The sequence below is a fragment of the Mus caroli genome, unplaced genomic scaffold (assembly GCF_978045245.1).
Source record: "Mus caroli unplaced genomic scaffold, Mus_caroli_1 scaffold_10, whole genome shotgun sequence".
Lineage (NCBI taxonomy): Eukaryota > Metazoa > Chordata > Mammalia > Rodentia > Muridae > Mus > Mus caroli.
In genome coordinates this window covers 5928071-5941038 of record NW_028227265.1, presented here as the reverse complement: position 1 = coordinate 5941038, position 12968 = coordinate 5928071, and the positions used below count along the sequence as shown (strand labels likewise).

Below are 12968 nucleotides of genomic sequence, written 5' to 3'. Positions count from 1 at the left end.
AGGAAGGAAAGCCAGCGCACCAGTAGATGTGCAGTGGAGGACAGGGACCGTGGCCACCCTGCCTGCAGCAGCGTCAGAAATCCTGTTTCGTCAGTCAGGCCTGGCATCTAGCCTTTGGGTTTATCTGCCTCACTGATGGGAGTGTCAAATTTAATTCCGTCTCCCAACAGTCCTTCCTTTCTCCAGCGTCCATGCCCCCCCCCCTTCTTTTTTTGAGCCACACTGGCTCTGGTGCATGGGGAGGGCTTTGGAACGCCAAGCCTCCTTGGGCTGAAAGAGGCCTCTCTTTCCTGTTAATCTGGGCTGTGGCGAGGCCTGCTCTGTGAGAGCCGAGTGCTTGGAGTGGAGCTTTGGGTTCCCTGAATGTTGTTGTGGACTTCCTCCAGGTTTCGGGGGAGGGGGGGTCACAGATCTCAGGGCTGCACCATCCGCTGCAATAGCCTGCGTCGGGGCTGCCCGTGGCCCTTGGGAGGAATCCACTTGCTCTCTTGACTTTGTAAAAGCGTTTGTGTATGCACGTGATAGTATATCTTCCTCAACTGCTTTCTATCTCTGTTTTCCACTTATTTGTGCTTATATCTGCACACGCATGTCTACAAATACACACGCACCATGGTGCACATGCGTAGGGCACAGGACAACCTCTGGAGTCGGGGCTCTCCACTGTGTGGGTTCCTGAGATCATCAGGCTTGGCAGAAGGTGCCTCTACCCACTGAGCCATCTTGCCACCCAGCCTACCTTGTTTTTTAGATGGAGTCTTGTATTGAGTCTGGCTGCGTTTGCAGGCCAGCGAGCCCCAGGGATCCTCCCGTCTCTGCCTGCCCAGTTGCTGGGATTGCAGGCTTACCTTTATCCTGGCTGTTATGTGAACAATGCGGAGCTTGTGCACAGGCATGCTACTGACCCTCCTGCCTTTCAGCTGATGCCATAGCTTCCCGGGTGCCTGGCCAGGACAGTGGAGGCCTGTCCTTCTCTTCGGGGCCCGGCTAAAGGCCAGATTGGGCGGGCTGGGTGCATTGGCTGGATGTAAAGACTATATGGGTGTGCATGGCATCTCACATTCTCTAAACTGTCACGCTCGCCTCAGAGATGTCATCAGGGGACAGATACTTTCAATTTTTACTGTTTGTAAAGTGTACATTATTGAACTTTTTAAAAAATTATTTCTAATTGTATGTGTATGGGAGTTTTGCCTGTATGTACGTTTGTATGTATGTATCCAGGTGTGCCCCAACACTCACATACTCTTGTCTTTCACAAGCTGCTGGTTTAAGAGCTGTAACATCCTCTTTCTTGCTCTCCTTACCAATGGAATCTCATCTATTTTATGCGACTCATGGGTGTGTCACAGCATTTCTAGACAGATCAGGGAACCCCACGCTGGCGCTGTTCCACCTGCTGTGCTGACCTGAGAGTGCTAGAGGTCAGGGACCTTCGAGCTGAGCATCCTTTCCTGCTCAGTGAGAGCAGCGAGGGTAGCCAGGGTCTCTGCCACCTCCCTTCTAGAAAAGGGGCAGGGATAAGGGTGCTTAGAATTTGCCAGAAACCACACCATTCCCATAAAATGCACACGGTAGACCTGGCTGCCCCAAGCCTCCAGAAGTGGTCAGGCCTGGCTGGCTTTTATGTTCACCTCATTCCAGTGGTTAAGTAGCAAGGTTTGGGCTCCCCCTGTTGCTTCTGGGCAGAGTGCTCCTTCAGCTCAGACCACCTCTGTTGACTGGAAGAGTTGGCAGGGCAGGATTTTCTTAGTGATTCCTTTTGTTGTATTAACTTAGGGGCTAGAAATCCAGGGCACTTGTCCCTAAAATGCAGCTCAAATAAGCACAGCCTGGAACGGCACAGCAGAGCTCCCATGGCACTGTGATACCATCTAGAGGGACCAGAGGTCCAAAGATGACGGGGATACTTTAATCCCACTCTGTAACTGTGCCCTGTGGAAGCTGCAGCAGGAAGGGTGGATGGCGAGGGTAAGACCCTGGCAAGCTGGAGTGTGGCCAAGGCTACCTGGAGATGAAAAGGCAGCTGCTGGGCTGTATCCCTTGGAAACTAGGGTTGGTTTTCATTTCGGGAGACAGGCAGAAATAACCCACATTTGGGGGTCAGCAGTGCAGAGGCAGGGGGGCTCTGAAGAGGAGCCTCCTGGATGCAGCTCCTGCCTCCAGCAGAAGCCCAGGGCATTTTCTCCCTGGTAGCATTCACTGCAAATGAAAATCAAAAGCCTTGTCCTCCTCAGAAGATGGTGGGCAGCGGGCAGGTCAACCTGGGGACAAAAAGCAACTAAACTTTTATTTCAAAACCGTCTTTGATTCGTGGTCAGAGCAGCCAGTGTGTTTGTCTTTGTGCACATGAAAGGAACGTCGAGAGTCTAAACCGAGTGCCTAGCATCTCACAGCACAGTGGGTGGCTAGGTTGTTCCTGTCACCCCTCAGCTGCTCCCGAGACAGATCCAGAGTGTCAGAGCCTCCCAACCGAACATTGGGCAGGATGTGTGGGCGGTCAGGCTAGGCAATGGGGTGTGGAGGATACACAGTGTGCCCCTCTGACAGCCACAGGACTGGGGAGGTGGCACTCTGTCCTTCCGAGCAACCTGGAAGTCGTCACTGAGGTTGGATGTTCTGAACTAAGGAAGACCTGGGGTAGCTTTTCAGCCTTTGAACTGTCACACCCACGGGACAAGCAGAGCAGACCTGGGGCAGAGACTACAAACAGTGATGCCTCCGAGGGCAGAGGAAGGGTGTAAAATTTTCAGTCAAGGTGGAAATCTTAGGAAAGTAACACCCACCACTGCCACTTGGCTTAACAGCAGAGCCAGCCCTTGACCTGCCACTGAATCTACTTTGGGCTTTTGAGCTCACTGATGTTGGAGATAAACCCCTATGGGTTCCTAGGCAGCTCATGGGCTTGGATTGGATCCCTTTGAACCTATTTGGAATCAGAAGAGACAGAAAGTCTTGTCCTAGAGACAAGTTTTGACAAGCCCCAGGTCACTGCTGTCCGTTCCTTCTCTCATCCCAAGGCAGAGACTCCATTCAGTGTTGTCCCTGATTCAGGGACCAGGAACCAGCTGGACCGAAGGGCACTGGGCTGTGCTTGTGCTAAAGCACCCAAGGGCCTAAGCCTGGCACCTGGACTTTGACACATTCTCAGGGGCGATGGCTGGAGTCTTGGAGTTGGCAGAGGGCCTCTGTGCCAGTGCTGTCCTATGGTGCCATTATGGTAGTCCGCCAGCCCTTCAGCAACTCCGGAGCAGGAGGAAACCAACCGGCTAATCTTCCTTGGGCTCCCCCACAGTGAGGAATGTGTCCACAATTGTCCCTTGCCGCTCTGGGTCACTGGGGGGCTGCTTCTCACGGTTCTGCTCCGCCCTTGTTTTCGTCCAGGATGGCGAACGTAGGCAGCTGGCTCGAGATAGTGGGTGCAGACCTGGTGAAAACACAGAAAGGTACAGTCAAGAATTCAGTAAGATGGGGGACTGAGTCTCCACCTTGTGGCTCTGCCAGTCTCAGCTGCGTGGTTTCTGGGTGCACATAGGCCTGGGTGTCTGCCACTGCACTGTTTATAGGATATGCAGGGACTTTTCTGATGTCCCTAGGAGTCACTGGGCTTTTTTTTTTCTCTCACTGTTTTTTGAGACAGGGTCTTGCTATCCAGCTTTGGTGGCCTGGAACTTACTACAAAGACTGGACTGGCCTCAAAATCAGAGATCCACCTGCCTCTGCTTCCTGAATGCTGGAATTAAGGCCATGCACCACTATGTCTGGCTCAAGTCTTGAGACTCTCTGCCCTATCCCCCATATTGACAGGCCACTACCAAATCCCTGACTTCCTAAGTAGCTTAATATATCTTGCAGCCCTGTAAGGCTGACAGTGTCTGTCCCATCATGAGACCTCAGCTGCTGTCCAGGGTGCAGGCAGTTTGGGGCTAGGATTTGGGCTTCCACTCTGCCTGCCTGGCCACAGATGTCACCGGCCATCTCCTGACTCAGCATACACATGCAGGCTGGAGGGGAAGGCAGAGCTAACAAGGGGTGTCACCAGATAAAGTTAGACTCCATTCTGCAGGAGAGCTGGGACGGGAACCCACAAGAGGGAGCTGGGGTCCACCTTCATGCTGCTGTCTTATCTCAGAGCCCACAGCTCCCTGGATACATGGAGTCCACTCCACCAACCTCCAGAAGCACGTGAGCTGGCAGAGTCCTCACTGGGACTGGTGGTGCCTTTCATAAGAATGTTGATCTCCTAGCAATTGAGAGGCAGAGGCAGGCAGATCTGAATTTCAGGCCAACCTGGTCTACAGAGCGAGTTCCAGGCCAGCCCGACTGCATGGTAAGACCACGTCTCAGAAGAGAAAGGAACGGTGACTTTCTTCGGGCCCTTGGCATACAGTATAGGCCCTAATCCGGGTCATGCGCGCCTGTCTTGACTTGGGCGTGGGAGAAGCTGTGGCCGGCGGGGTGGGGCTTAGCTCCTTTGCTTTTCCTACCACGTAGCACAAAGTGGGGGTCTGAAGATCCGTCACTGTTGGAAGGCCAGGTGTGGGACTCTGATCCCAGCACTGGGAGGCAGAGGCAGTTGGATCTCCGAGTTTGAAGCCACTTTGGTCTAAAAAGAGAAGTCAACCAGGGGCTACATACTGAGATTCTTTTTTTTTTTTTTTAAGACAGAATTTCACTGTGTGGCCTTGGCTATCCTGAAACTCACTCTAGTACAGGTTGGCCTCGAACTCAGGATTCTATTTCTGTCTCCCAAGTGCTGGGATCAAACATGAACAACTAACATTCGATGACACCATGTCTTTGTTAAAGACAGAGTTTCTTTGTAGTTCTGGTTGTCCTGGAGCTCACCCGAAGATCAGGCTGGCCTTAAACTTGGGAGACCTGCCTGCTTCGGCCTCCCAAGTGCTGGGATTAAAGGTATGTGTCACTGCTACCTGGCTGAGACCATGTCTTTAAAAACAAAAAACAAAAGAACACTGAGCCAGGCATGTTAGTGTAAGCCTTTCTTCCCAACACCCAGGAGGCAGAGGCAGGTAGGTCTCTTGAGTTTGAGGCCAGCCTGGTCTACAGAGTGAGTTCAAGGACAGCCAGGGCTTCACAGAAACCGGATTTCAAAAAGCAGAAACAAGTTGGGCAGTGGTGACGCACGCCGTTAATCCCAGCACTTGGGAGACAGAGGTAGGCGGATTTCTGAGTTCGAGGCCAGCCTGGTCTACAGAGTTCGTTCCAGGATATCCAAGGCTACACAGAGAAACCCTGTCTCACAAAACAAAACAAAACGGAAGGACTGAAGCATTTGTGGCAAACCTTGTGTTCTGGCCACGGGGGTTACAACATATCTTGCTGACATAGGGCTTAGGAGAGGATGGAAGGATGGAAGACTGGGGTCTCACCCACACAGCCCGCTCCAGATGATAGCACCTCCTCCTCTCCTGAGGAGAAGCCACTCAAGGGGTGAGGGGCCCAGGTTGGTGAATGCCCCTGCCTTGTGCTTAGCTTAACTTAAAGTCCACACTTAGTAAGTTATATTCTCATTTGGCTCATTTGTAGAAGTTGAGGGGAGGTAGATAGGGGCATAGCAATGCAAAGTATAAGCGAGGACAAGTACTATACACAGTTGGGTAAAAACGGTGTCTTTCTAAGTAGGGATCTGAGGGGCCCAGGGGGCCCAGGACATCCCCAGAGCACCCCCTTTATGCCTTTTTTCCCTCAAGCCAGCGTGCAGCCTCACCTGCTGGTGACTCAGTGGCAAGGTTTTCGTCATCGGAGTCCGCAAAGACCTCGGCCAACTCCTGGTCAGACATGTCTGTCAGCTCAGTGAGGTCCAGGAGATCGAAGTGGACCTCCAGAGAGGAGACGCTGCTCAGAGGCTCTAGGGGTTCCAGGAGACACAGGCACCTCTTAGTCCCACTAGAAGCTACCAGGAGCCTTAGGGACCTCTTTGCACAGAACCCACGGGTGACCTGGCACTTTAGGTATTCATGTATGCTTTCATACGCGTATGTGCATGCATGCAGGCCAGAGGCCGACGGGGGTCTTAACTTCCTTCCCTGCTGTACCTTTTGAGATGGGGACTCATATAACCAGTTTGTCTAGACTGGCTGGCTGGTCAAGAAGTTCCAAGGATTCTCATTTCTGTCTCCTCGGTGCAGGGCTTATATAAAAGCACGTACTGCCATGCCTAGTTTTTTCCTACAGGAGGGCTGGGGATCTGAACTGGGGTCCTTAAGCTTGCAGAGCAAGCAGTTTACCCATTGAGCCATTCCCAGAACTGGCACTTCCTGTAAAGCCAGTACTGGACAAGACCAGGCAGACTCAGTTCCCCAGGTGGCTTTGCACACTCTAGACCAGAGAGCTTTCTCAGCGCCTCCATTCTGCAGACGGGACAACTGCAAGCACACTTGCATTCACGGGGCAGGACTGCCGCCTCTCACACTCAGGCTGCTGGCTGGCTGGATGGTCAGTGATACTTACGCCTCCTCTCCGTGACCTGTAGGAACCCTGGTGCTGGTATCGGGATGCCAACCTCCTCCTCTGCCACAGGTGTATGGCACGTGTCCCCCGTCTCATGAGCTGGAACACTCAGGGCAGCCTGTGGTACCTTGACGTCCTTAACGATCTCTGTAACCAAGATACAGTGTTACCTCCACACTCATGGGACCCCACATCCCTCCAGGATGGGGCTGTGGCAAGTAGGGAGGAACCCAAGGCCCTCACCATGACGAGGGGTTCCATTTCATGGCCACAAAGAAGCAGAGATATGCGGCTGCTTCCTTTTAAGCTGTCCTTCCTGGGTGACTGGGCAAAGGTGTCTGTCAGCTGGATGGAGGGACAGACAGACCACTCAGCACTGCAGCTCCAGGGTGCTTGGTCTGGGAACTCTACATCAGGTTTGCCAGCATCGGGCTCCGCTGTCTGCCACACCACAGCTTGTCTAGTTACGGTATGTTTATTAGTCACTTGTGGGTTCCTGCCTTTCTTCTGGGCCCTGACTGACTTATAGAAACCCTGTGGAGTGTTTGAGTTCAAATGGAAAAGAAGCGGAGCAAGAAGCAGCAGCCTTGCTGTCTACCCCATCCACACACCCACCTACACACACACACACACACACACACACACACACCAGCCCCACTGTGGTTTACTGAAGGTTCTTTTCAAAACAGGAATTGCTTGTCTCCCTTATTTAACAGCTTTCTGTTGGAGAGCAGGCGTCCCTCTGGGATCTGCAGACTGCTCGGTCCCACACTAGCACTTTCTTTCCAGTGCCTGGAGCCATCACCCAGTGGGGTGCTGGACACACGTATCTCCTCCCATGGGGTAGTTTAGCTCTCTTAGCAGATACCTGTCATCTCCCTTCCCATGGCATCCCTTCCCCCAGCAGCCTCCTCACCATTCCCCACACCCCACCAGAGATCCCAATGTTGTGCCTGTCCCCTGACTTAACCATCATCTTCCCAGAGAGGAGAGAACCACGTTCCTGTCTCCCTGCCCTTTTCCCAGTGAGCTCTTCCCAGACTCCAACTTCCCTCTCTGGTTTCTAGGTCCTTCACAATGTGTCTGACCCCCACCTGCAGTGTGGACCCAGGTGGATGACATCCCAGTGTGACCCGTGATCTGTGCTGAGATGCACAAGTGTCCCGTGGATTATTTTTGGCAGCCCTGGGTGATGAACACTGAACACACTAAGGGCAGCTGCTTCCCTGAGCAAGGTTTGAACTGAGGCGGCCACAGCCCAGGCCCTGACAGCTGCATGTCAGGCTAGGCTGCCTTTCCTAATGAGATGTGTTGGCAGCAGATGTGGGGCTGGAGCATCCGTGAACACTTTCCCCTATCAGATGCAAAAGGCAGAGGGGGAGTGTGGATCTCATGGGGTCTGGTGCCTGGAGAGGGTTCCACAGTGACCCTTGGCTCTGGTCCCATACAACCTCCATTAGGGGGCGGCTGCTGTTGCTGCTGCCCTAGGCTGTGGATGGAGATTGGGAGTGCCGACTTCCCGGCCTGCCAGGCTTCCTAAAGACTGACTGATCACAGCAGCTTTGCTGATGCCCTAGTTCTAGCACATTTGTGACTTAGAAACTAGGCCTCAATCTCATGTTTCTTGCTGTGCTCCCAAGGCCGGGCCACTTTTTACACCACTGAACAAGGGAACAATTAATGACATGAATATGTAAACAGAGTGGCCCACCAGCTGGGAGTGATGATCACAGAGGTAAGGGTCACCTGAGCCCATTTCCCCAGCATCTCTCCCCCTGAATCTGTACCATCAGTGCAGTCTTTTTTTTTTTTTTTTTTTTTTTTTTTTTTTTTTTTTTGGTTTTTCGAGACAGGGTTTCTCTGTGTAGCCCTGGCTGTCCTGGAACTCACTCTGTAGACCAGGCTGGCCTCGAACTCAGAAATCCGCCTGCCTCTGCCTCCTGAGTGCTGGGATTAAAGGCGTGCACCACCAACGCCCGGCTCAGTGCAGTCTTTTAAGGATGCTGAGACCCCATGCCTACTCTCAGTGCAGGGCCACAGCCTCCTGTTTCTCTAGACTCTGGGGATATTCTCCCTCCTAAGAGATGAGGAAGGGGCAGAGACTTGGTGCCCAAAGGCATCAGGTGGGCTTCTCAAGGAGGGCAGCAGCTTTTAGACTCTCATGAACATGCCTCAGCTCCATGATCCCATGCTTTAAAGAAATTATTACCTGGGGAATGATGGGGCATGCCTTTAATCCCAGCGCTCAAGAGCTGACAGCAGGCAGACCTCCGAACTCCAGGCCAGCCAGGGCTACCTAATGACACCTTTCCCATCCCCTAAATTCTTTTTTTTTTTTTTTTTGGTTTTTCGAGACAGGGTTTCTCTGTATAGCCCTGGCTGTCCTGGAACTCACTTTGTAGACCAGGCTGGCCTCGAACTCAGAAATCCGCCTGCCTCTGCCTCCCGAGTGCTGGGATTAAAGGCGTGCGCCACCACGCCCGGCCCTAAATTCTTTAGGTTTAAAAATTGTATATTAGGCTTGGCATGATGGTACACACACCTTTAGACTAAGGAGGTGGGGGTAAGCCTGATCTACATAGCAAAATCCAGGGTAGCCAGGGCTACATAGACCCTGGCTTAATGATACATTATAAAGATTTTACTTTTGGGAGATTGTTTCTTCAGTGGCTACTAATGAATAACAGGTCTAGATTTAATGCGGAGTACTAGAGGAAGGCTGGCAAGGTCTGTATGAGCGAGCCCTGCTGTGGGCCTGGGAGATGGTACACAGAGCTCCATCCTCCTGGGCTCTGCTTTTTTTGTGTTTCACATGCTCCAAAACAAAGTTACCGTTACAGTCACCCTTAGGGAGCCCCACCAAGCACAGCCCCTAGCTCAGGATGCAGACAAGAAAACATGCTAAAGGCACCAAGAGAGAATTCCCTCTTGGCTTTTGCCTCCTGACATGCAGGCATGGTACCAGCTCATGTTAGGTAGTTGGGATTTGTTCGCTGAATCGGCCGTCTGAGCCCCCCACCCCCAGCCAGTAATGCATACATCAGAAACAGCATACTCCATACTCCGTCTCTGCTTAAGCTTGTGGGCTTGTTCTTTCTTTCCCCAGAGAAAAGAAAGAAAGAAAAACCTCTGCCCTATACAAGGGGGCGGGGGGGGGGGGCTGCCTGTATTGACAGCCATGCTAACTGAGGCTCAGGGGCACAGGCCAAGTTTCCTACATCGCACAGCTCAAAAAATAACTCTGAGCTCTACAAGCCAAGTCCTTGCTCTCCAAACCATCTACCTTCTGGCACCCACGGAGCTGGTGCTGGGAAGACCCAGGGTCTGGGGACTGTCAATAGCAAGAACGCTGGTCTCCCATAAAAACAAAACAAAGCACAGCCAATCCCACTGGCTGGAAAGTGTCTGGCGCTTAGGCGGATAAGGGTTTTCAAGCAGGACACTGCTCCCCGCCTGTAGACATAGGAGCAGCTTGGGGACAGCTCCCTCGGGACAACCCTTTGGACTTCAGAAGAAGCCATCGTGTGGCTGGGCTGCAGGCGGAAATGGCAAGCTGGCCAAATCCTCAGACACTTGGTGTTTCCTTGGGATGGGATCTTCAGGAAATCCTAGAGGTGTTGGGTATGGCTAAGCAAGTGATGGATTGTTCAGATTACATCCAAGTTCCCACAGCGATGGATCCCTGAAAAGCTTTCTGGAAAGCTGAGACGCGGGGTGGGTGATTTTTAAGTTTTCTCTCTATTATCAGCCACCCGCCTGTGGGCACGCTCCAAGGAGGGCAGACCCTGCGGTAAGATCTTAACCTCAAGGGTCTTCAGCTGCAGGGAGAGGCTGAGGAGGGAGCACACCATTTACACCTTCCCTTCCAAATATATGGCAGCTGGGCAGCTCGGAGGCCGCTGCCCTGCAGCACCAAGAGCTCGGGTGCATGCGCCATGACCTCACCAAAACCCCAGCTCAGTCGGGAGCCCCAGACCCCCTTCCGCCTCTTGTCATTCCTCCTGGTATCGCGGCTGGGGCGAACAAAGCCTACGCGTGAACCAGCGGGTAACATCGCCCCTACGAATCGCCTCTCCAGACCCCTAACTCCGGCCCCTACACGCCCCTCCCCCGCTCCCAGGCTCGGCTGGCAGGGGGCTCAGGACACAACCCCTGGTCACCTCCTTGGAGGGCAGTCCGCAAGCCTTCCTGAGCCCGGAGCTCGCAAAGCAGGGAAAGAGACGCAGTCTGTGTTTGCCGAGCCGGATACCCGCACGTTTCCAAGGATCTGGCCCGGCCCCCTCCTCCGCCCCTAGCTCTGAGTCGGACGGGCGGGCTCAGAAGGCATCAGCGGGTCTCCAGGCCCCGGGAGTAGCTGGCTAGTGGGCAGAGGGAGGGGCTGCGGTTTGTTGCTGGGTTCTGGGGGCCGGGGTCGGACTCACCTTCCGGACCAGCGCCCTCGGGAGACTCCATGCGGCCAATGGGGTCCGCGAGGGGTGTGGGCAGCGGCGGCGACAGCCCGGGTGCCCCAACTGCTCTGGTGACTACTGAGTCCGGGCTTCGGGCACAGCGCATCGGGGCAGCAGCTAAGGGGCCGCGGCGGCGGGGAGGAGCCCGCGGGGCGGGGCGCGCAGCTGCTTCTGGCGCCGCTCCCCTCCCCATCTCCAGCAGCCAGCAGCACAGGTGCAGCCCCGCCCTGCTCCTCGCGCGCCCCCTGCCGACCCGGCCAACAACAACCCCCACCCCACCCCCACCCCCACCCCCCACCCTTCTGCAGGGACGTATCCCTTTGCGGACCTCCGACTTCAGCTAGCTTCCCTGGCTCCTGCGCACTGAGCTGCGCGCTGGCTGCGATCCATCCATCCATCACAACCTCGGGCTTTTGTGGGGCGCCAGCGACGTGAGGAGCCTGGCAAAAGAGTTAGGAGAGGAGGTGCCCACAAGAAGGTCCAAAGCAGCCCCAGAACCCTCAACTGATAAGCCTGGAATTGTGGACCTGATTAATGCTATTGAATCCATATTGAGAGTACAAGTCCAGGCGGAGTCGGGGGTGACCTGGTAAAAAGGAGGCCTTGGATGTATTGATAACCCACAGTTGGAGTCCCATCTCCAAACACCAGTCCTGCATCAGACCTGCTTGCATGGCACAGTGTGCCATATAATTTTATGTCGACTTAACACAGCTGAAGTTATCTGAGAGGCGGGAACCCCAATTAAGAAAACGCCTCCATAATGTTCAGCTGTAAGGCATTTTCTTAATTATTGATGTGGGAGGGCCAGGCCATTGTGGGTAGTGCTATTCCTAAGCTGGTAGTCCTGGGTTCTATAAGCAAGCAAGCTAAGGCCAGGCCTTGGTACCACAGACCTTTAATTATCCCAGCACTCCAGAGGCAGAGGCAGGCGTCTCTTTGAAAACAGCTTGAGTAAATCGTGAGGAAGAAGCGGCCTCAGTGGCAGTTCTTGCCTCCAGCCTCCTGTCCTGTCCTGCTTTCCCTTCCGGTCCTGACTGCTTTTGCCAATGAACAGTGGTGTGGAAGTGTAAGCTGAGTATGTATCTCTCCCCAAGTTGTTTTGGTCGTGGTGTTTCCTCACAGAAATTGTAACCCCAACTAAGATACACAGTATCTCTTTACTCCTTCTAGAGATCTAAAGATGCCCGGCACAGAGACCGACAGACAGCAACTTTCTCCAGGTTGCACAGTTCAGGACTAGAAGTTAGAAGGCCCAATCTCAAATCCTTTTACACTTTTACAAAACAACAAAGGAAATTATCAGAGAAGATGAGTTATTCATAACTGAACAGGCTGAGGGAGTTTGAGCCGATGGAATAAGTTGGTACTGCCTTCGTCAGAATGGATGGCTAGGACAGTAGCCAAAAAGCTTCATTCAGTCAAGTAGGGTCTGAGTCAAAGCTCTGGCTTTCTGCCCAGCTCTAGTAGACACAAGGTAGCCTGTGGCCTTTAAGCTTGAAGGCCGATTTCAGAAAGTTAAATAGTTCTTAGTTTACAAAACAAGGGAACATACCCACCTGCTGGTTGAAGCCCTCTGAAACCCCACCAGGCCTGGCTGAGTCAGTGCTCGTTCCTTTGTCATTCCTCCCTGGGACAAAATTAGGGTATAAGGTTAGCTTGGGGGGCTGGAGAGATGGCTCAGCGGTTAAGACCACTAAGTTCAAATCCCAGCAACCACATGGTGGCTCACAACCATCCCTAATAAGATCTGATGCCTTCTTTTGGGGTGTCTGAAGACAGCTACAGTGTACTTACAATAAATAAATCTTTTTTTTTTTTTTTTTAATAAGAGGGTTGGGCATAGGCCACTATTAGGTACCTGGGACATTTTTTTTTTTTTTTTTTTTTTTTTTTTTTTTTTTTTTAGGTTTTTCGAGACAGGGTTTCTCTGTATAGCCCTGGCTGTCCTGGCACTCACTTTGTAGACCAGGCTGGCCTCGAACTCAGAAATCCGCCTGCCTCTGCCTCCCGAGTGCTGGGATTAAAGGCGTGCGCCACCACGCC

The 12968-nt window shown here is 53.1% G+C and overlaps 1 protein-coding gene across 2 annotated transcripts; it reads right to left on the bottom strand.

Moving 5' to 3' along the window:
- Positions 1-2265: 2265 nt before the first annotated feature.
- Dbndd1 (dysbindin domain containing 1) lies at positions 2266-11144 on the bottom strand. Of its 2 annotated transcripts, none has more exons than XM_021169716.2 (4): positions 10896-11144; positions 6475-6621; positions 5732-5872; positions 2266-3427 (listed from the first exon to the last, which is right to left on the bottom strand). In XM_021169716.2, exons 1-4 carry the CDS (start codon positions 11113-11115, stop codon positions 3270-3272), a joined length of 666 nt encoding a protein of 221 aa, XP_021025375.2. In that variant the 5' UTR covers positions 11116-11144; the 3' UTR covers positions 2266-3269. The 2 variants fall into 2 exon arrangements, with proteins under 2 accessions (XP_021025375.2, XP_085699649.1); XM_085843523.1 differs by lacking the exon at positions 10896-11144 and adding an exon at positions 10635-10655.
- Positions 11145-12968: the final 1824 nt, after the last annotated feature.